Raw genomic sequence first — 23767 nt, 5'->3', positions numbered from 1 at the left:
ACCACCCATCTCCCGCTTAGGCTCCTCCAGGCCTCCGCCACCGCTTCACTGTGCGGACCCTAGTCTACTCGGGGGAAAGACGTGCCCCCTCACTACTGAAACCCCAGCCCCCCAAAGGGTCTAGCAACACACTAGTGTTCAGGCAATAGCTATGTACGAAACAAATCAGTAACATACTACCTCTGACAGCAAATATTACTACTTTGTAACCTTCTTAACCTTTTGTGGGTCTGCGTATTCATGTCTTGCAAACCAGTCTGACAAGAGCCCCCTGTTACAACAGTTTTACCCTCTAATTTAACAAGAAGACACCTGAGAATGAATCAAAGGCCAGCTACAAAACCATAACTGAAGGTACTTTATTAGGGTTCCTCTGTGGCTCTAGTAAGCTTAGTAGGGTAGAAACACAGGCTTAAGGGTGAGTAACCCTGGACAACACCAGCTGGACAACACCAGCAATTTCTGAGGTGCTATTCTAAGTACACATAGATGTAAATATTAATGGCAATAGCGCTATTTTTGTTTGCTGCTTTTTGGTTTTCAAAGTATTTTCAATATTTTATCATATTTTATTCTCAGCCACCCAGTAAGGTGCTCATAATTACCTCATTTTACAAATTATAATACAGGCCCAGGCAGGTTAGTGAAGTGCAAAGGTCACTCGGTTAATAAGTGGCTTGGGGCTGAGAACTAAGATAACACAGTAAGTATCAAAACCAAGGCCACATGTTAGTAAGCAGAGGATTGAAGACTTGAAACAGGTGTGGAGGGGGGTGGAGAGAAGGAAAGACTGGGTGGACAAGAAAAAAGTCACTCCGCAGTTAGTGAAAAGGAAGGGACTGTTACAGTCAACCAATAACGTCACCACCATCACCACGGGGAAAGACAGGGGGCAGCTACATACCCCCCAGGATATCTTTCTGTGATTTCTCTTGCCCCCCTCAAGGATGACCTTGATATATACCCCATCCTACTGCTTTATCTGTGTTCTTCAAGCTGACGACATTTTTTAAAAGCTGAAGAAAAGGTAAAAGGAATAAAAAGTAAAACCGGCCCCAGGCATCAGACTCCATCTTCTCCTAGAGATGGGACAGACTGTGAATCCCAGGAGGAATTGGAGGTGAGAGAACAGACCTCACAGGGCTGACCTCGGCCTTGAGAGTCGGCTGGGGTTTTGAGAAAAGGGAGCGGGAAAGGGGCTCCACGAGAAGGGAATGGTGTGGGCCACGGTGTGAGCAAAAAGACTGGTGTGGCCAGAACGAAGGGGTATTTACACAGGAAAGTAGTGTGGGAAAGCTGAAGGAAGCCAGAACGTGGAGCTGTGGGCGCCAAACAAGGAGTTCAGGTTTTGCCTCTGCTGCCAGGGATGGGCGCTACAGAAACCTGCGCACAGCAAAGGTTCAGGTTAACCTGGGAGCTGTAAGAAGTGTGCTGGGTGGACTGGAAAGGGGAGAGGGTGCATCACGGAGGCTCGAGGCATGAGGGCCCAAGCAGCGACACCAGAATACAGAAGAAAATAAAAACAACATCGGGAAAGAAAAAACGAAACGGCGCTGAGTGGTCCTGGAGGGTGAGAAAGGAAGGAGAGGCGACGCAGGGAGAGCTGGGAGGGGAGGCTGGGAGGCGAAGGCCCAGCGAGGAGGAAGCATGGCGCCACTCTGGGTGTGAGATGCAGCAGGAGAGCCTGGGTCGCATCTAAAGGGTGTGACAAAGCTTGCGGCTGGGGCGTGAAACGTGCATCACAAACTTGGGGATGAAGACACAACCGTGGCAGTCACCTTCAGAAGGGGGAGGCCGAGCCCACAGGAGTGAACGAATCTGCACGATGACTACAGAAAAGTGGCAGAAGGCTAGGATTTTAATGTATTTCCTAGTCACGAGCACATGACTAAGATAAAATGAAAATAATTATCCAACTATCTTTGGGGAGCAAGTGCTTCCTTTCCCTCAATTCTTTCCACAGAGGTTTTCCGAACATGAAAAAAAAAAGAACCTAACACCTGCCAGTGAGCACAGGAAATACACAAAGACGAGAACACGAGCTCCCTCTACATTACTGACAATTTTTAAAGTTACTTTAAATTAGGATTATGTGTGTCAGATTGTTTCTCTGTAGTATTACTATAAAACTTCCAATGACAGAATCTTAAGATGAAGTTAACTGAAGCAACACCAGTAGTGTTTCAAAGCACAGGAAACACGCATTCCAAGTCAACACCAAAGAACTTCATTTCTTCATTGAGCGCAATGAAACCGTTTGAGCAGCAGGATGGGGTGCCAGCCTGGAGGTCACTTACTGAACAGGCTATAGCCTGAGCACTTGCAGGCACACCAGAGAACATCTCACTTCCTGGCAGCACCGGCCCTTTTAAGAACAGTCATTCATAGTGAAAACACTATTTCAGCGGGGAAACAAAGAGGAAAGCACCGGACATTCAAGGGTTTGTACAAAGCACGCAGAACCTATCAGAAGGAATGTGCTTTCAAGCAATCTCTTAATTCATCGTTAAACTTTTTGGGGACCAAGTATATCTCTGGTTTGCACAAAAAACAACCTTGGAATGTACATTCTTTCCAACTTAAACCCTTTGTTCTAACCACCCACCACTCCCCACCCCCGACCATGGACCTTTCTACCGCTCAGGTGGTCTTCAGGCACCCTGCTACACGCACCAAAAAGGCGGCACTTCTAGTTGGTGAAACTTTCTCCTTGAAATGGAGTAAAGATAATCAGGAACAGGAATAAAAACAACAAGAGACTGTGATAAAATAGAAGAGCTGCCGGGAGGAACACCTAATTTCAATCTCTGTTTACTGTATTCTTTTCTCTCTCCAGCAGGAGGTCGGGGCGGAGGAGAGATGGACGTGGCGACTGTCCCTGAAAATCCCAGCCAGGCAGAGTCTTCGCTGCCTGCCACCTAAGCAAACACCGCACTGCTTTCTTACACTGTCAACACGCATGGTCATACTGTTGCCACATGGCATCCATTTTAGCCCCCCAGCCTCGGAGCCCCCTTCCTACGGCTGGGAAGTGGTCTGTCCTTGAGGAACGGCATGCGACCCAGAGGAGGAGGCAGAAGCACCAGCCACCTGCTCTCCTGGCCTCTCCCACGTCTGGGGACAGCGCAGAACAGCCCCAGGCCCACCAATCACAGGCCTGGAGCCCAGACTCCGAACGGGAAGCAACAAGCAGTGCCCAGAGGTGGTCATTCATCCGAGGCTCCGGGCAATGGTGTGGGCAGTGCAGGTGCAGTTTCCGGACAAGCAGCTTCACCAGAACCTCGCACAGCAGGACAGGGCTCGTGGCCTCCAGGCCTGGTCCCCCCATCTTCCTCGAGACGCTGGGAACTACTTACTCAGTGTGCACAGTCATTTATTTTTCTGCACGGATCACCCAGGCAGTCTGTGACTAAGCCCCTCAACTTAGCATGCTTATTTTACTCAACGCAGAACTTCACCCATTTTCCTCAGTGAGAAGTATAAATGAGCATTAAAAACGCCACTGCCTTTCTGACATCACCCCACGCCGTGGGCACACTGGATGGAGGCAGAGACTGTTGCTGTGTGCATCTTACAGTTTATATTGTTTGAACTTCTTTTTTTTTTCACTTTCCTCCTTTTTTCCCCTAGTAACTTTGGGAACCCAGAAGGAAAGGGCCCCTCCTCATTGCCACACTCCCTGGCGCTGCTCAGCAGAACACGGGCTGACGCCTCCCGCGCTGCTCGGAGCCCAGGCGCTCTTGGGAGGGCTTCCTGGACGTGCGCAGGGTGGCGTCACCGCAGCCTGTGAAGCAGCTCTCAGCGCAGGCCACAGAGTGAGGGCCCAGCCCCAGAGCCCAGGCTCTTAGTTCAGCACGGCCTCCAACTCACACAGTAAGAAAAAGCGGCTCCCTCCACACAGGCAAAAACAAATGCAGTGAAGAAAGTCCTTGCAATTTCCCTCCCATCATTTGATTCCCTGCACAAAACCTTCTCACAAAACCTCCATTCTTACACTCACGGTAGGAATCCCATCCCATCCAAATGCACCAGGATGTTTCTCGTTGAGTGGCTAAAGGACGCGGCCTTGGCCGGCGGGGAGAGACGTCCGGCGGGGCAGAGCGTCTGCTCAGGACCAGCTGTGCCTCAGCATCAATCCTCACTCTTCAGCCCCAGCTGCGGTGAACACCACAGCCAAACGTCGACCTTTCCTTCCCACTTACAGTAAAGGGCTGTGCAGGAACTACAGAACACTGACAGTCACAGTGCCCAAAGGGACACGGAGACCATCTAGCTCCCAGGGCTTCCCAACCATCCTCCCCGGACCCCCGTGTGGCCGCAGGGTCTCGGCACACGAGGCTCCAGGCGGCACTGCACTCCCTGGGGAGCCGGCCCCTCGGAGACCCTCCAGAGACAGGCTCCTTTCCATAAGGCTTTGAACTACAAGGTCGAGTCCCCTCGCCCCTCCCCATTCTATAGAGATGTGACCAGAGGCTCCAAGAGGTGACCCGGTGACGGAACCAGATCAGAAGCTGTCTCAGGGCTCTGCCGCGCTGCCACCCAGCTACCTGCATCACAGACAGTGACAGAAGACGGGCCTTGCACACCCTGACATGCAAACTGCCGGCTGGTCTGTTGCGTTCCAAAGCCACAGCTCTTTCCTTACTTACTGTTGCAGTGATCCACCCAGACCTGGCGCAGTTCAGTGCATGTGAATCTCACCAGGGGCCGAGAGTTGGCTGAGGGACACGTGCGCACGTGCGCTCCGGGGCCGCCGTCCACAGCACACGTAGACCCCTGGGCACAAACTGCGGGCAAGAGCTTCTGGGGAAGGTGATGAGGAACAGAAGAGAAACTCTAAACGTCCTGGATTCGTCAAGTTAAAGAGCCGCAAGAATAGTCAGAAAGAGAATTAGACAAGACATCTAAGAACGGATGACTTTAAACATTCTGGGCATTAGAGGAACCAACTGATGGTGTCAGGAAACCATCGTATTCGCCCCACGAGGCTCTGCAGGGCGGCGGGTGCCGTGGGACCACCAGAGGGCTCCTGTTCTCGGCGCTGCCCGCCACCCACAGGCAGAGCCGATGGGGACAGAGACCTTTTGCTGAAGAAGCAAACCCTGGCACTCACAGGACCACCCCCACGGGCACTGGGGGCATCCTGCCAGCCCCACCTCCTCCTGCAGGGAGGAGCCCTGGAGTCAGACTGCCTGGGTGCAAACAATGACCACCACCTGTGATCTACGGGGCTCTGGGGAGCTCCCCAACCTCAATTTCTTCATCTGTAAAATGGGGTACATAATAGCATCCTGCTTTCTAGTACTGTTTAAAGTATACTCTATAGGCAACTTCCCTGGTGGCGCAGTGGTTTAGAATCTGCCTGCCAATGCAGGGGACACGGGTTCGAGCCCTGGTCCGGGAAGATCCCACATGCCGCAGAGCAACTAAGCCCATGCGCCACAACTACTGAGCCTGCACTCTAGAGCCCACGAGACACAACTAGTAAGCCTGCATGCCGCAACTACTGAAACCTGTGCGCCTAGAGCCTGTGTTCCGCAACAAGAGAAGCCACCGCAGTGAGAAGCCCGTGCACCGCAATGAGGAGTAGCCCCTACTCGCCACAACTAGAGAAAGCCTGCACACAGCAATGAAGACCCAACACAGACAAAAATAAATAAAGTATACTCTATAGTATCATTATGAGGCTTCAGTGAGATAATTCACATAAAGAGGCTTAGAGGCTATCATATATCACTTATATGTGGAATCTAAAAAAAAATAATACAGGAATTTCTTGGCGGTCCAGTGGTGAGGACTCCGTGCTTCCACTGCAGGGGGCATAGGTTCGGATCTAAGATCCCACAGGCTGCTCGGTGCAGCCCAAAAAAGAAACAAATGAACTTATATACAAAACAGAAATAGACCCACAGACACAGAAAACAAACTTATGGTTACCAAAGGGGAAGATGGGGGAGGGATAAATTAGGAGTTTGGGATTAACATATACATGCTAGTATATATAAAATAGATAACCAACAAGGACCTACAGTATAGCACAGGGAATTATACTCAATATTTTGTAATATCCTACATGGGAAAATAATCTGAAAAAGAATATATATATATGTATGTAAAACTGAATCATTTTGCTGTACACCTGCAACTAACACAACATTGTAAACCAACTATACTTCACTTAAAAAAAAAAAAGGCTTAGAGGCAATACATGTTGGCTATTATCTCATTTAACCCCCCTGAACATCCATCCATACAGCCCCTGGACAGTGCCTAACACATGGCAGACACTAAGTATAATACTTGCTAAATAAAAACAAATAGTTACTGTCCCTCATTGACTGATGAGAACGCTGAAGGCTCACCTCTGAGGAAACTGACAAAAGTAACCAGGGCAGGAAGGCTGGCCCACAAGTCTGCCGACTCTGCCTGAACAGACTGCTTTCCTCGAAAATGCACCCACCTTGACCTGGGGTCCATGGTGGGGCAGGCGTGGGATGGAATCTACCCAGAGAGACAGGCCCGCGAGTGAGAGATGCGGTGCACACCGGCAGGCCTGCTTTAAGCTCTTCCTTTAAGTCACTGTCAGCTTGAGGAGGGAGCTGCGCTATTGTGTTGTAAAATGCCTTCAGATAGCGCAGGGGTGAAACGCCAGTGTGCCGACAGTCTCCCGTCAGCCTGTGTCTGCGGTGGAGGGAAAGGAGCTGAGCCACAAAGCAGCAAAGTGCTATACAGAACTTCTTTAACCCTTGGCCTCAACTGGATTTCACACTTAGTCACAAATAAAGTCCTTTAGATTTTAATTTGCATGAAAACAAATACCGTATCAGACTATTCAAATTAATACTCAGACTATTTGAAATACTCTTTCCCTGCCACATCTGTTTCTGTGTTGGGGTACAGATGTCTGACCTTACCTGGCATTCACATTTTCCCATGAAAGACTGTCAAGGTGGGGAGAAGAGCGGGCCCTAGCTTCTAACAGCATCTTCCAATTTCAAGAGAGATCAATGGCTCAGAAATATCGATTAGTCTCAAGTAGAACTTAAACTTTTATACCGACATGCCACACATGAAATCAATGATTATGTTACTACTGACAAGGGTTTAAAATTACACAGGCAGAAGGGATAATTAGCCCATTTGCAAAGCAGAAAAACTTGGAAATGCAAGATATGTTTTAAGCTCCCAAATTTATTTTCAGAGCAAAATGAAATTTCCCCCTCAGAATAACATTGAGACTCTGCAAGCCAAGCGTAAGAACTCTCTGGGTGGACCTTCCCTGCCAAGGACCTGCTATCCAAGCCTCCAGAACTGGGCCAAGAGCTCACTTCCAGCTACAGGGAAAACCTACGAAGTGGAAACATTTTGTCACATCTCTAATTAGCATTAGCAAGCAACAAACCTTCAGCTGTGCTTCATTTCTGAGAGTGAAAGGGAACACTTGCTAACTGCTCAGGATAACAGGCACAACCCAGGACCATCTCACGCAAACCAGGAGACATGGTCACCCCACCTGTGAGGGTTGGGTGGGACAGAGACAGGAGAAGCAAGATTTCTGAGAATGCCTTTTCCTATAGTTCTGATTTTTGAACCATTTAAATGCTTTACGTATTTGAAAAAAATTAACTCCAAAAGAAAAATGCAAACCCTAAAATTAAGAATAAACAGAGGGCCTCCCTGGTGGCGCAGTGGTTAAGAATCAGCCTGCCAATGCAGGGGACGCGGGTTCAAGCCCTAGTCCGGGAAGATCCCACATGCCGCAGAGCAACTAAGCCCGTGCGCCACAACTACTGGAGCCCACGTGCCTTGATCCCGTGCTCCGCAACAAGAGAAGCCACTGCAATGAGAAGCCCGCGCACTGCAACGAAGAGTAGCCCCTGCTCCCGCAACTAGAGAAAGCCCACACGCAGCAACAAAGACCCAATGCAGCCAAAAATAAATAAATAAAATAAATAAATTTATTAAAAAAAAATAAACAGAAACAAATGAACTTAACTGTATATCAAATTTTATTTGCACGGTTATGTTACTTCACATTGCTTTAAAACCCATTATTCTAACTATATATTATTAAGATACATTTATTTATTCTAAGACCCCAAAGAATTGCAAAGAAATTATAAAACTTCATACAGTAGGATGATTGTAATAATATGGTATTAAAATGTTAAAAATATTTCATGTATATGATAGGATAAAGAAAATAATGCTAACATCATTAGAAATCAAAACAGTGTAAGACAAGAATTATAAATAGATAAATTAAGGGGAAAGACTTCATTTTAATTTGTTAAGGAAATATCAATATGAAATCCACGGTTTTTAAAAAATGAATATTTTTGTCTAGCTCTGTTCCCTAGGAGGACCTAAAAGATGCTAACCCCTGTGACATGAGCACACCTGGCCCCCAAATACTGATCTCTAAATACTTCCCAACAAAAAGGAACCAGGGCTCCTCAGAGGAATGATTTCAGATCTGAGGCAGGAAAAACACAAAGTGGGCCTGGGACAAATTTTTGTTCCAGAAAACAAGGAAACATTCAAAGACTAAAAGGGCCTTGGCAAAGGCCACAGGAGCCAATCCAAGGGGGACAATATAAGCATCTAAGGAATAATGACAACTGACTGTAATACACCAAATAAATACCAATCCAGTGTCCACAGTGACTGAGAGAGAAAGAGAATAAAAAGGGATGCTCTTTACAGAGGAGTATCGATTAATAAACGAAGGAGGACCGAGAGTCGGAGGAACCATCACTCTGCAACTTCCAATGAAAGAAGTGATTTGGCAGGAACACCAAATGGATGCTAAGGTCCTAGGAAGTCCCCTAGTGACCAGGAAGGTCCCTGGGGAGCAGGAGGAAGTGCAGAGAGAGAGACAAAGAGGGGTCAGAAACCACCGCCTCAGCCCAGTGAGCCCACCTCCCACCACAAGAACGGGACCACCAGAAATCGTTCCCTCTCAAAGTGAGGGCAAAAATGGGGGAAATGAGGTAAGGCTGGGAGGTAAAGTGGGAGACGTTAAACCCCACTGGAACACGAACTACACATCATTTATACTTTAAAATGGTTTCTAACTGGTGTATTGCTCTTATAATTTTCTAACCAGTAAAAAATGTAAATCATTATTTAAAGCTGTTATGGTGAATATCATCATGCATAAGTTTCCTCCAGATAAGAACCATTTCCTTGGGCTTCCCTGGTGGTGCAGTGGATAAGAGTCTGCCTGCCAATGCAGGGGACACAGGTTTGATCCCTGGCCAGGAAGATCCCACATGCCGTGGACCAACTAAGGCCGTGCGCCACAACTACTGAGCCTGCGCTCTAGAGCCCGCGAGCCACAACTACTGAAGCCCACGCAACTAGAGACCGTGCTCCGCAACAAGAGAAGCCACCGTAATGAGAAGCCTGCGCACCGCAACAAAGAGCAGCCCCCGCTCGCCACAGCTAGAGAAAGCTCACACACAGCAATGAAGACCCAACGCAGCCAAAAATAAATTCAAAAAAAAAAAAATGCTGTATAAAAAATAAATTTAATTTAATTTAAAAAAAAAGAGATAAGCAACTGGCCTAACAGCAGGCAGTTAATTTGTAGTCAAAAGTAAAATGCAGACCTGTCTAGCTCCAAAATCCATGTTAAAAAAAATATAAATAGGGCTTCCCCGGTGGCGCAGTGGTTGAGAGTCCGCCTGCCAATGCAGGGGAAAGGGGTTCGTGCCCCGGTCTGGGAAGATCCCACATGCCGCGGAGCGGCTGTGCCCGTGAGCCATGGCCGCTGGGCCTGTGCGTCCGGAGCCTGTGCTCCGCAACGGGAGAGGCCACAATAGTGAGAGGCCCACATACCACCCCCCCGACACACACAATACATATATATATATATATATATATATATGTATATATAAATGAAAGAGTAATCTGGAAAAAAAAAAAGAAGAATATGAGCCTTTTTGAGGATCTTTATATACAGGGCAAAACTGCTTCTCCAGAAGAGTTAGTTACCAAACTACTCAGCAGTAGCTAGCGCTAAGAGCTAGCAAGCAGAAGACAGGGTAAGAAGAAGGAACTTCTTCTCTGAGAGAACAGCATATTTACGAAGAAACTGCAGGAAAACAAAACATCTCCTGTGAGGAATGTCCTACAACCCAGTATGGCTGGTGCGGGACAGAGAGGTCGCTGGGGTCAACCCCTCCTGAATCAACCTGGTGGAAGAAGAGGGTCCAGATCTCGCCAGTGGACCTCAGAGGCGGCGTCCGAGAGACAGGAAAGGTGCCTCCTCCAGGGCCTGGAGACTAGGAGGGGAGACAAGCGGTCTGCTTGCTTTCTGACCACCTGACTAGGTAGAAAACTGTACCAGCTCAGGAGGAGGGACAGACGTGGGGAAAAGCTTGTTTGGGCCCGTGCTGAATTCAAGAGGCCCCAAGTCCACCCAAATGGAGGTGCGCCAGGCGAGGATGTGTGAGCTCAAGCAGTAGGGCGGGCAGGACAGAGGGTCGTGGAAACGTGAAGAAGCCGCCGGCCGAGTCCCCCTGCGCAGACACCCAGCATCGGCCGCTGCTTCTGCTGCGGTCCTGTCCACGCATCAAACTTGGCCAAACTCAACTACAGAGAGTCTTTCATTCTCTTTCTCTTTGCACAAATAAAGAGATCTTGGGCCACGGGACCCTTCCTACACACTGAGTATTCAGCACCCAGAACAGTGCCTGACACAGAACAGGCGCTCAGTGAATATTTGAAGATATGAGTGTATACATTATACACATAAGCAGTATGTATACTTTATTAAAATATTACATACATTGTCCTGTGCTCTGTAAGATGGGTGACGTTAAGGGGTTTAAAACTTTTGCCTGAAGTACTGAGTGACGCTACAGCTCAGCCCATGTACCCCAGTGACTCCTCCGCCAGTGGTTTCTTCCCCATCCCTTCTGGCCCCGCCCCACCCATCCTCCACGCAGCACCAGCATGACCTCTAACAACGTTCAACCAGATGGTGTCAATCCTTCCCCACTGAGGCCACAACCGTCACCAGTATCACCACTATCACCACTATGACCACTACGACCACCATCACCGCTATCTCGAGACGAAATGGCTGCAGAGCTCTCCCTCTGCCACTGTCTCCCAGGAGCCCAGAACCCGGAAGCAACTCGGTCACAAGGGGCCCCACGGAGACGGAGGGCTCTGCTCAGCGGCGCAGTGAGTGTGTGCGAAGAGGGCGGGGCCGGTGCTCGAACACGACTCTGAAAGGACACTGTTCCAAAGTGGTACTGAACAGTATTCACTGTTCCAAAAGCACTAGAAATACCCGTGGTCTCCTGAGAGGGGTTCTGCCACCTCCACTTACTGAGAACGCCGCCAGTGACGCTCACTGGCAGGGCCCCAGCTGAAGTCCGGGCGTCCCTAGAATCCACCCTGGATGCGGAGTCACTGGGCCACTTTCACCTCGCTCTCATTCTGAGGCCAGTTCGCCCTGACTCACTCACTCACGCAAGCTCAGCAGCGCTGATCCACCCTTGCTAAGGGCACTGACAGTGAAGCCCCACCCCGCTGCGAACTCACCGGTGCTCGAGACAGGCTGGGGATTCTTCCCACCAGAGCCTCTCGACCTCGGCCCTCGGCTGCCAGATAACTGGTGCCGTGGAGGGGGCATCCCTGCCCGAGCCTTGACGACCGCAGCCCCTCAGACCCCACCAGGTGTCACCCCTTCCTCCGTCCCGCATCGTCTCCTGTCCCCTCTCACCCTCCCGGCTGGGCTGCGCTTCCGCCCTCCTTGCGCTCGGATCCCGGCACAGGCTACACTGCTCCCCGCTCAGCCCAAACCTCTGCTGTGGCAACCAACACTCCTGACGCAGGCAGACTAAGCTGTGATTTTAGGACCTTAGTCCTTCGGGTGCTTGCAGGCCTGTATCCACCAGTCTCAGGAATTAGCAGACTCTGGCAGAGACAGCGGCACAGTTTTGGGGTCCTGCCCACAATTCAGCCTGAACACGTTCTCTTTTCTCGGTTCTATATATTGGAGTTCTCTGAGATGTCTTTTTAAAATCTCAACTGTTGCTTTCAAAAAGACTGTAAAATCACTGCACTCAACTTTAAGAATAAAATCTTCATTTTCAACTTTAAAATGAAATTGAAAGGAAGACTAAAAGCAGTAATTTTTTTAAACACTGAAAAAGAAAACCCACATGTGATCAATTCACAGAACAAAGGTCACATAACCCCTCCCACCTCCTCAGCCTTCTCCTCTGCCACCGCCAGCCCGTCATCACCACCAGGCTGGCACAGGGCAAGGGGAAGAGGGGAGACCAGTGCGGGGCTGGGACAATGGCCGCGAGAGGAGCCAGAGTTCAGGTCCTCTGTCTCCAGGGGGAGTGGGCCGCTTGCTCCATCTTCTTTCCAAGCTCAAGTGGCCGAGCATGGGCAAACTGGGGATTCTGATTAGAAACGGAATAGTGGGGACTAAGCAAGGACCAGTGGTCCTTGTTCTCCTGCATCAAATAAAGATGATCAAATATATTTACTATTACGTGTTGCTTCAGATGGAGAGAACACACCAGTTATTCCCCACTTCCAGTTATGTACGTGAGCAGCTTGTAGGTCAGCCCGCCAAGAACTAGAAAAGCTAAATAAAATACATTTTTAAAGTCTGTCTGAAGGCATCAAAGAGGTACTGAGGCAACCAAAACTGGAGGGTCCAAGACTCCAAAGAAAAGGGAAGCCCAGTGAGGGAGCGGGAGACTGAGAGGGGCGCTCCTTCCCTCGGGGCATCTGCCCACGCTGACTCTGGGAAGAAAACGCAGTGAAAAGTCAAGCAGAGGGGACTAGCTAACAGAGCTCTGGACAGTTCCATAAGGCTGGGAAGACAAAAATTCTAGTACAGGCCTGACAAGTCAGCTAGGACTTTACGGACTAAGCTCCCCGAGAAAAGGGAGGCACAGAAAATGAGCCCAGCACTCTGCACAAACTGGCTGAGCAGCTGAGTTGCAGTAACCTCATGGTGCTCAGGAGACAAAAACTGGGCTTCTGGACCTGCCAAGGAGGGGCCCTGGGAAGCTTCCAGATGGAGACCCTGGAGGGCTCCACCCTGGGGTTGGGGGGAAGGTGGATGAAGGCAGCTGAGACTGAGGCTTACAAGGACTCCCAGCCTCGAGTCACTGAGTCCCCGACTGAACCGAGAGCTGTGACCCTACCCTGGGTCTGCGTCACAGGAAGCTCTGAAGGAAGACAGCATCACCCAGAACCTCTACAGTTTTTCATACATAATGTCCAACACTCAACTAAAAAAACAAAAACGGGCGTAACAACAAATAGGACCAAGAGAAAAAAAGAACAGAAATAGAAACAGATCCGGAGGGGACCCATACACTAGAGTTATCAGATGCCAGCTTCAACTGTTCAAAAATATACTTGACAGGGCTTCCCTGGTGGCACAGTGGTTGAGAGTCCGCCTGCCAATGCAGGGGACACGGGTCTGTGCCCCGGTCCGGGAAGATCCCACATGCCGCGGAGCGGCTGGGCCCAGTGAGCCATGGCCGCTGAGCCTGCGCGTCCAGAGCCTGTGCTCCGCAACGGGAGAGGCCACAACAGTGAGAGGCCCACGTACCGCAAAAAATAAAAAAAAAAGAAAAAAATATACTTGACAAAAGGAAAATTTTCCAAGAATCAAAACGGATTCTAGAACTTGAAAATAACAGTGATTGAATTTAAGAACTCAATCTATGGGCTTAACATCAAATCGGACACAGCTGAAGACAGGATCAATGAACTGAAGGATGGATTAGTTAAAAAAAAAAAAAAAAAAGAAGTTAGAGGAAAAAAAGTCTATCCAAGGAGCCCAAAAGACACCGCAGGACACTGTTAAAAAGATCTAGTGTACATATAAATGGAGCTCCTCACAGTGGAGGAGAGACAGGAAGGGGAATAAGAAACACCTATAAAGATAGTGGTCAAAGATGGTTAAGAATCAAGCCATTGACTCAACAAAGAAAACCACACATTGGTTTTCAGCAGCTCTTCTGGTGTCTAAGGCAAAAAGAAAATGTTAAAGTGCCCAGAGGCAAAACGGCACTGCCTTTAATGGCACAACAACACTGAGAGCTGACTTTTCCAGAAAAAGGAAGTCAGAAGATAAGGGATTGGCATCTATACAATGCTGAAAAACAAATAACCACCAACCTGGAATTCTATACCCAACAAAAACATTCTTCAAAAGTGAAGGCAAAATAGGGGCTTCCCTGGTGGCGCAGTGGTTAAGAATCTGCCTGCCAATGCAGGGGACACGGGTTCCAGCCCTGGTCTGGGAAAATCCCACATGCCGCAGAGCAACTAAGCCCATGCACCACAACTACTGAGTCCGTGAGCCACAACTACTGAAGCCCTCACGCCTAGAGCCCGTGCTCCGCAACGGGAGAAGCCACCGCAATGAGGAGCCTGCGCACCACAGGGAAGAGTAGCCCCCACTCGCTGCAGCTAGAGAAAGCCCGCGTGCAGCAACAAAGACCCAATACAACCAAAAATAAAATTAAATAAATTTATTTTAAAAAAGTGAAGGCAAAATAAAGACGTTCCAGGCAAATGAAAATGAGACAACTCATCACCCACAGACATGAACTAAAAAAAATATGAAAGTAGTTCTTCGAGAAAAAGAAGTCTCTGACAGAAATATGAAAAAACAAGTGAAAAGCAACAAAAAGGGTAACTATGAGAATAAATCACAATATTAACTGTACAAAACAATGATGATAATGCCAAAAATATATCTAAAATTTTAAAGTTATGATAGCAGTGACACAGGAGGTGGGAGGGCGTTCAGGGCAGTTTGAGTGTCAAAGGAAACAGCAGTGTCAGGGGGGCAGTAAAGGCAGGCATGAACCTAGGCTGAACTGTAAAACACGCCCTGTGTCTGCGAGTGTATATCCGACAACTGACACAGGAACACAGAGTTAAAAACACTTCATACTTCTGAAAGAAGGTAAGAGAGAAACAACACATAATAGGTGGGACAAACAGAACACAAATAGTAACACTGTACCTATAAACTGAAATATTGCAATTACATTTAAATAGAGCAAATACTCTAATTAAAAGACAAAAACTGTCAAACTGATTAAAATAAAAACTATACACTATTCACAGAGGTACATGTTAAGATATACGATCACAATCAGGCGAAAGGAAAAGATACCCAGGCAAACACTAACAGGAAACTGATGTGGCAGACATCACTGTCAAATAGTGTCTGAAGTAAGAAGCGTTACTAGAGATAAAAAGGAACATTTCATAATGATACAAGTTCAATCTAGCAAGGAGAATTCTAAATTTGAATGTACCTAATACCATAATCTCAAAACATCAACACATAAAAATGGAGAGAAGTAGAAAAGGAGAAACAGCCAAATTCATCATCACAGTGGGAGCCTTTAAGATGCATCTCTCAGTAGAAGGGGGCTGTCCAGTATGCAGTCACGTGCAGCTATGAGGTAGTGATACTTGAAGCGTGGCTGCTCCACACTGAGATGTGCTGCAAGCAGGAAATGCACAGTGGATTTTAAAGACTTAGTATGAAAAAAAGAGCGTAAAATATTTCGTTAGTTTTTTTCATGTTGATTACACACTGAAATGATAATATTTTGGATATCTGTGTTAAATAAAATATATTAAAATTAATTTCACCTATTTCTACTTTATTTAATGTGACTACCAGAATCTGAATTACATGATTAACAAACCTGATCTAACTGATACACACAGAATACTGCATTCCCGCTGATACGCATTGTTTTCAAGTGCCCAAGGAACACTTCACAAAATGAATGTGTACTGGGCCATTAGGAAAGCTCAACTCATTTCAAAGCATTGAAATAATGCAGGGTATCTTTAGGGATTGCAGTAGATAGACAGTTTATGCCCCCTCAAAATTCATCCCCCCCAAGATGATGGTATTAGGAGGCACGGACTCCGGGAAGGGTTAAGTCCTAAGTGCAACGAGCTCCCTTTTGCCCCCTTCCGCCCAGTGAGGACAGTGAGAAGAAGCTGGACATCTAGGAACCAGGAAACAGGACTCACCAAACATGGAATCTGCCGGCACCTTGATCTTGGGACTTCCCAGCCTCCAGTACTATGAGAAATAAATTTCTATTGTTTATAAGTCAGCTAGTCTATGGTATTTTATAACAGCAGCCCCAAAAGACTAAGATAGGGATCTTCATGGAATTAAGCTAGAAATCAACAGAAATAATGAGAAAAACCTCCCCAAACATTGGGAAGTTAAACGACACACTTCTTTAAAAACTTTTTAAATAATAATTTTTGGCAACACAATGAAAATTAGAAAATACTTTTACATAAAAGATAAATGAAAGTTTGGCTTATTCAAATTTGTGGGATGCAGCTAATGGTGTTTAGAGGGTAACTTATAGCCTTAAACACATATACTGGAAAAGAAAGAAGGCTAAAAATCAATTAAGCATCTATCCCAAGAAACCAGAAAAAAGAATAGCAAACGAAACACAAAGCAGATGGAAGAAAAAGGAGCAGAAAATAAGGCAATAGAAAACAAATATGAAATTAACAAAAGAAAAATCAATAAAGCCAAAAGTTGGTTCTTTGAAAGGACTGATAAAATTGATAAAGCCCTAGAGACTGATTAAGAAAAAGAGACAAAGCACAAATTACCAGTATCAAGGATTTTTAAAAGGGGATATTATGAACCCCTTTACACTTACTAATTGGAAAGTTTGGGTGGCCTGAATAAATTCCTAGCAGGGGGAAAATGCTTTACCTAAACAGGCACAAGAAGACATATAAAATCAGAAAAATTCTATTTCCATGTAAATAATTAAATCTGAAATTAAAAGCCATCCCATAATGAAAATCCTACACCAGCTGGTTTTGCCAATCAATTCTTCCAAAAATCTAAGAAAGAAAACACCAATCTCACAGGAACTCTTCTGGGGGTGAAAAAGGAACACTTTCCACCTTGTTTTATGAGACGAGCATAACCTTGATACCAAAACCCAACAAGGACAAGAAGTATAAGAAAGTAAAATTACAGACCTTAAATACAGATGCAATAATCCTAAACAAAATTAACAAATAAAATCCAACGAGGGCTTCCCTGGTGGCGCAGTGGTTGAGAGTCCGCCTGTCGATGCAGGGGACACGGGTTCGTGCCCCAGCCTGGGAAGGTCCCACATGCGGCGGAGCGGCTGGGCCCGTGAGCCATGGCTGCTGAGCCTGTGCGTCCGGAGCCTGTGCTCCGCAACGGGAGAGGCCACAACAGTGAGAGGCCCGCATAACGCAAAAAAAAAAAAAAAAAAAAAAAAAAAATCCAACGGAAGGAGAACACATCAAGATCAGGTTGGGATTATTCTAGAATCACAAAATTTTTTAAAAAGTTAAATCACCACATAAAACAAAAATCACTTGATTGTTTTAAAATTTGCAGAAAATATACTTAAGAAAATTTAAGGTAATAATTTTAATTCATGATTTTATTTTATTTTATTTTATTTATTTTTTTGCAGTACACGGGCCTCTCACTGTTGTGGCCTCTCCCGTTGCGGAGCCTAGGCTCCGGATGCGCAGGCCATCAGCCATGGCTCACAGGCCTAGCTGCTCCGCGGCATGTGGGATCTTCCTGGACCGGGGCACAAACCTGCGTCCCCTGCATTGGCAGGCGGACTCTCAACCACTGCGCCACCAGGGAAGCCATTAATTCATGATTTTAAAAAACTCTTAGCAAACTAAGAATAGAGGTAATTTTTCATATTTTCATAAAAATATCTACATAAAAGCCACAGTAGGGCTTCCCTGGTGGCGCAGTGGTTAAGAATCCGCCTGCCAATGCAGGGGACATGGGTTCGAGCCCTGGTCCGGGAAGATCCCACGTGCCACGGAGCAACTAAGCCCATGCACCACAACTACTGAGCCTGCGCTCTAGAGCCTGCGCGCCACAACTACTGAGCCCGCGTACCACAACTACTGAAGCCCGTGTGCCTGGAGCCTGTGCTCCACAACAAGAGAAGCCACTGCAGTGAGAAGCCCACAATGAAGAGTAGGCCCTGCTCACCACAACTAGAGAAAGCCCACACGCAACAACAAAGACCCAAAGTAGCCAAATAAATAAGTAAAATAAATAAATTTTTTTTAAAAATTAAAGAAAAGTTACAGTAAATATCGTATGTAATGGTGAAATAGTGAAAGCTTTTCCTCCGATACTGGGAATGAGACAAGGATATTTATTCTCATTACTTCTGTTCACCACTGTATTGGAGATCCTAGCCAGTACAATAAGGCAAGAAAAAGAAAAAGGGTTATAGCAACTGGGAAGAAAGAAAAAAAAACTTATCTGCAGACATAATTGTGTATACATAGAAAATACAAGAATTATTACTAGAAATAAATGAATTTAGCAAGTGAATACAGAAAATCTAATTCTACCTCTACATACTAGTAATTTATAATGGTATCAAAAATATGAGATATCTAATTGAACATGGATAAGACATACAGAAAACTGTAAAATTTTAAGACAAATTAAAGATCTAAATAAATGGAGGACTATATATACTGTGTTCATGGATTATAAGAACTATATTAAAAAGACGTCATTTCTCCCCGCACTCGTCTACAAATTAAATTCAACCTCAATTAAAATCCCGGCACATTTTCTGGGGAAAGACAGCCTAGTGGATTCTAAAATTTATCTGAAAATGCAAAGGGTCAAGATTAGCCAAGGCAATACTGAATAATGACTCAGGTGTAGGATTTAAATTACCAGATATGAAGACTGACTAAATCTACAGTAACTTAGATAGCGTTGCATTTGTGCAAAAGAGACAAAAAGATCAGTGGAGCAGAGGGGAGTCCAGAAACAGACCCATACACTTACGGTCACTTGATTTACAACAGAGATGACACTGCAGCACACTGGGGAAAGGATGCTTTTTTAATAAAGCATACACTTAAAGGTTAGCCATACACTTAAAGGAAAAAAAAAAAAAAGGAAGCCTGGCCCCTATCTCACACAATAAACAAAAATCAGTTTCAGATGGATTACAGATCTAAATGTAAAAGATAAAACAATAAAGCTTTTACAGGATAACATCTTCATGCAACTTCGTGATGATATCTTTCAATGAACACAAAGCGCATTAAATATTACTGAAAAGACTGATCACCTGGGGTACATTAAAATAAAAAATTATGCTTTTAAAAAGCTTTATGCTTTTTAAAAGACACCACTGAGGACTTCCCTGCTGGCACAGTGGTTGAGAGTCCGCCTGTCGATGCAGGGGACGCGGGTTCATGCCCCGGTCCAGGAAGATCCGGGAAGATCCCACATGCCGTGGAGCGGCTGGGCCCGTGAGCCATGGCCGCTGAGCCTGCGTGTCTGGAGCCTGTGCTCCGCAACGGGAGAGGCCACAACAGTGAGAGGCCCGCGTACCGCAAAAAAAAAAAAAAAAAAAAGACACCACTGAGAAAGTGAAAAGGCAAACACACCCCCAAAAAAACCTGCCATACATATACGTACTCAGAATATATAAAAAGAACTCCTTCAAATCAGTAAGAAACAAAACAGACAGCCCAATCAAAAAATGGGCAAAAGACAATTATTTCGTCAAAGAAGGTAAGCAAGTGGCCAACGAACGCCCGGGATGTTTACTGGCCGTCAGGGAGCAGGTCCCCACCCCACTGAGCTCCTACCGCTCAGCACCACCACACAGCTACAGCCAAAGAACTGACGATACCGAGGGTCCGAACAACCAACGGCTCACACACTGTGGGGGGCAGGACAACGGTCACACCACCTTGGATAGAGCCTACTAAGGCTGAACATACTCCATCACCTGGCGGTGCTACTCCTTTGAACACGCCCAACAGAAACACATTCATATCTGCACCAAAAAGCAAGTAAGAACATTCAGGGCAGCATTTGCAAAAACTAGAAACAACCCAGATACCCATGAACAACAGAAAGAATAAATTATGGTACATTCATACACTGGGTTATTAAATAGCAGATGAGAACGAACAAACCTACATGGATAGAGCTCGCAAAGATAATGCTGAATGAAAGAATCAAGAAATAAAATATACACGTTACTTTATTTCATTTACATAAAGTCAAGAACATGCCAAATTAATCAACGGCAGAAAGTCGAGACCACAGTTAGCTCTGGGAGACAATTACTGGGAGTGGGTGGGAGGGGGCTTCTGGGAAGCCTGGTAATGTTCTATTTGTTGGTCTGGGCCGTGGTTACAAGAGTGTGTTCGCTTAATGAAAAATTCACCGCGACGTACACTTATGATTTGTGAATTTTTCTGATGTATGTTCTGTTACAGTTAAGTTTTTCTTAAGTACACTACTATTACTTGCCTACATAATCCGGCAGGAGTTTATTCACACGCCTACCTGGTCACACAATTAGCCACCAAACAGAAGACAAATGCCAAGAAAGGGAAGGATCCAAAAAGTGTTTACTTAATGGTTCCTGTGTTTCTGAAACGCTGGACTCAGGTGCTCAGGTGGTGAGGTGAGCTGGTGACATCATCACATTCTCCACGTAACAAGGCATCTCCAGGCTACAACACAGAGCGGCAGCCAGCAACAAATCACTGAGCGACTGTCCCACTGGCTGCTGTGACAACCTCCACTGCATGAGACTGGACTTTACAAAACTCCTGTCCCTTACTTGTTACATCCCTTGTGCTCATCCTTTCAAAAAACTACACTTCAGTGTATGTACCTCAAATTGCAAGAAGACAAATACAGTTACGAAAGAAACAAAACAAAACAAAAAACCCCAAAGTACTAAACAGATTTACAAATCCTGCAATAAAATCCCAGTAAAACATAATTTGGCCAACCCTTCTAAGCTTGTGGTAATAAAATCTGACCCAAACAAACTTGGTAATTTACAAGATTCAAATGAGAAAAAACTTAATGATTCTCAAATTGACCAAGACAGAACATTACAGCACTGACATCAAATTATTGTTGCTAAAAAGGAAATCCAAATGTTTAGCTTATCAATGTTTCAGGAGAATTGACTAAAGCCCAGAAATGCATTAAGGCTAGTAAATATTCATTTACTAATTTACCACTGCAGACCCATCATGAGAGAATAAATGCATGCTTATTCAGGTCTACCTGAAAGCACCATAAAGGCACCTATTATGAATAGGTAAAATGGCACCTACACAGCTCGTAAACACCCAAGTAACATACACATCTCCCACTGTGCTCTGTGCCACCCAGCGCACACTCTTCTAGCTGACACCCTCTCCCTGCTCCTATCATTAGATCCTCACTAGGCTCCATAAGAAAAGGCCTTGAAACACTGCTCCAAACACAATATCCTTAGATGAAAAACTTCAGTGTGACTGTAAGCTTTATAATTCTCATCTGCCAAAGAGAAAGTTCCAAAGGAATCCATCTTCAGTCTTCTATCCCCTAAAACAAACTTGATTTACAAAACACTGGTGTTCCGAGAAAGGTGGACTGTAAAAATATTTTTCCTGTGAAATCAATCCTACTTGTCCAGTAAATTTCATTAGGAAATTGGAAATACATAATACAACCCATGGAAATACACATTTAGGCAAGGAATAGCTTAAGACAGCAAAACCAAAGGCACCACAGAGCTTGGATACTTCATGGCGCTTTTTCAAAAACTCTGGAGCACTATTCCAAATCTAGGCAGTTCCTTCTGCCGCTCCAAAGGGGAACAAGAGCAACAAGGTGTTTTTACAGAACTTTATGGTACACCAGAGTTTGTTCTCACTAAGAAGTTTAATCCTCAGGAATTTTATCTATATGGGACTTACAAATAACAGAACCACCATTTCACAAGTGATTACGCAAAATACACATCTAAAAATTTCAACATCGTAAAAAAGCGTTCAGAAAAAACTCAGGTGAAAATCACCCATACCTGTGGAAGCGCAGTATTGAGCTGCCTCTGCAAGGAATCTCTTTCGTGACCAACCTCGTGTAACTTCCCCTGGGTTAATGCCAGCGTTTCTTGGGTCTCTCTCAGAGTGTCAAGGAGACGGTCCCTCTCTTCCAGCATGGAGACCATCAACTGTTCAAAATGTGAATCTGCATCTGGCTGTGAAGGGGAGCTGGACCCATGGCTCCCACTTCCTCCTGGGGGGCCTTCTGCTTCACTGATGGTCGGCATCACCTCGCACATCATCTTGAAATGAAAGACCCAGAGCATTGTCATCAGGTGCAAAATAAAGGCTTCCACAAAGCTGCAACTTTATAGCTATCTGTAGCTGCTAAGTGCAAGGCTGACAGCCTCATCATTCCCAGATCTGACTGCTATGCTCTGTACAGAAAAAAACTGGGAAAACGTACACATGCATATCCAAAGTGCCCAGAACACACAAGATGAAGACATTTAATACTGACAATAATCCAGTGAAGGAGTGAAGACCAAAGAAGACTACCCTCACATAAAGAACAAACCCTGTGGCATTTTCTCTGCAAAGCTGTACTTTCTAGTTGTTGAAAACAAGTGTGCTTCTGTAACCTTTTTTTTTTTCCTTTCTCTTTCCCGGTGGGGGAGAGAAAGTCAGAACACGTGCCACCCAATCATTTTTCAGGAAAAGCACAGAAGGCGCAAACAGCCAGTAAAACTGACAAGTACAAAATCCATCAGGCATCTTAGAGGAATGTGTGCAGTCAGCTCCTAGGAAGGACTGCCGGCTCCCTGAATTCTTGGGCTGGATTTGGTGAGCGATAAAGGGAACTGGACTCGTTAAGGGCGCGAGAAGTGTTTGTCAACGGCTGCAATGGTTGGTCAGTCAACCTAACTTACGTAAATTAACAGACACCTCCCCCCCCAAAGAAAATTCCACAATGGAAATATAGCAGGTCGAGACAGACGTGCACGGCTAGGAAGGAAGGAAAAGTGAAAGGTGAGATTACGAGAGGCTACTAAGTGTCTCAAATATAATGACGGGGCGAGGGGCAGGGGGCCGGTTCCCGAGGCTGCCGCCGGTGTTCCGGGCTCGGCGGACCCCCGGGACGGAGATGCCCAGGACCGCGTACCACGCACCTGACAGTGACAACGACTCTAGCCCGCTCGCACCCGCACCCGGTGCTGCAGCAGCCCGGACGCCAGGGTGGCGAGAACGATTCACCACGGGAACCCAGCCTGGCTCGGGACTTCCTGCGGCCACAGGTCCTCGCCCCCGCGCCCAGCGCTGGGGTCCCCGGGGGCGCGGCTCACCTGGCGCTGGGGTCAGGGAGGGGGGGCGCACGGCCCTGAGAGCCCGTTCGTCGGGGGTCCCGCGGGCCCCGCCCCCTGCCCCCGCGACCCCGGGCCCCGCTGCGCACCCTTCCCCCGGGGCTGACACTCACCAGCCGCGCGGCCCCCGCGGGGAGGGCGCCGGCGCCCGGGGCCCCGCTCCGCCCCAACCCTGTTTCAGTCCCCCTATCCCTTACCTTGCTCGCCGGCGGGAGCGGGCGAGGAGGCTCCGCGGCGGCTCGCGGGCGGCTGCTCGCTCCAGGCGAGCTCGGGGCCCGACGAAGGCAGCCCGCGCCCGCCGCCCGCCCCGCGCCCGCGCCCGCGGCCCCGGGCCCGCCGCCCCCAGTCACTAAGGCCGGCCTGCGGCCGGACACTGGCAGAGCACAGGAGGAGCGGGCCCGGCTGCGCGTCGCCGGCGTCAACGTGCCCGACGTCGGGCGCGTCGGCGCAGCGTCAGCGCCGAGCGCCGCCGGCACGCCCCGCCCCGTCCCCCGGGGGAGGAACCCAGG

The 23767-nt window shown here is 47.0% G+C and overlaps 1 protein-coding gene across 4 annotated transcripts in view; it reads right to left on the bottom strand.

Annotated features, from left to right (window-relative positions):
* The window catches only part of PPFIA1 (PTPRF interacting protein alpha 1), a gene marked incomplete at its 3' end in the record, with an annotated part of 89817 nt that extends 66257 nt beyond the window's left edge, over nucleotides 1-23560 (bottom strand). For all 4 annotated transcript variants that reach the window (XM_081239839.1, XM_081239840.1, XM_081239841.1 and 1 more), the window contains exons 1-2: nucleotides 23456-23560; nucleotides 21936-22199 (exon numbers count right to left, since the gene is read on the bottom strand). In XM_081239839.1, the coding sequence (XP_081095965.1) occupies nucleotides 21936-22199 (264 nt within the window). In that variant the 5' untranslated portion in view covers nucleotides 23456-23560. The remainder of the gene's footprint in view (nucleotides 1-21935; nucleotides 22200-23455) is intronic.
* Between the last annotated feature and the right edge of the window lie 207 nt (nucleotides 23561-23767).

This window comes from Mesoplodon bidens (assembly GCF_964165515.1).
Source record: "Mesoplodon bidens genome assembly, chromosome: 7".
Lineage (NCBI taxonomy): Eukaryota > Metazoa > Chordata > Mammalia > Artiodactyla > Ziphiidae > Mesoplodon > Mesoplodon bidens.
This window is presented reverse-complemented; position numbering and strand designations above follow the sequence as displayed.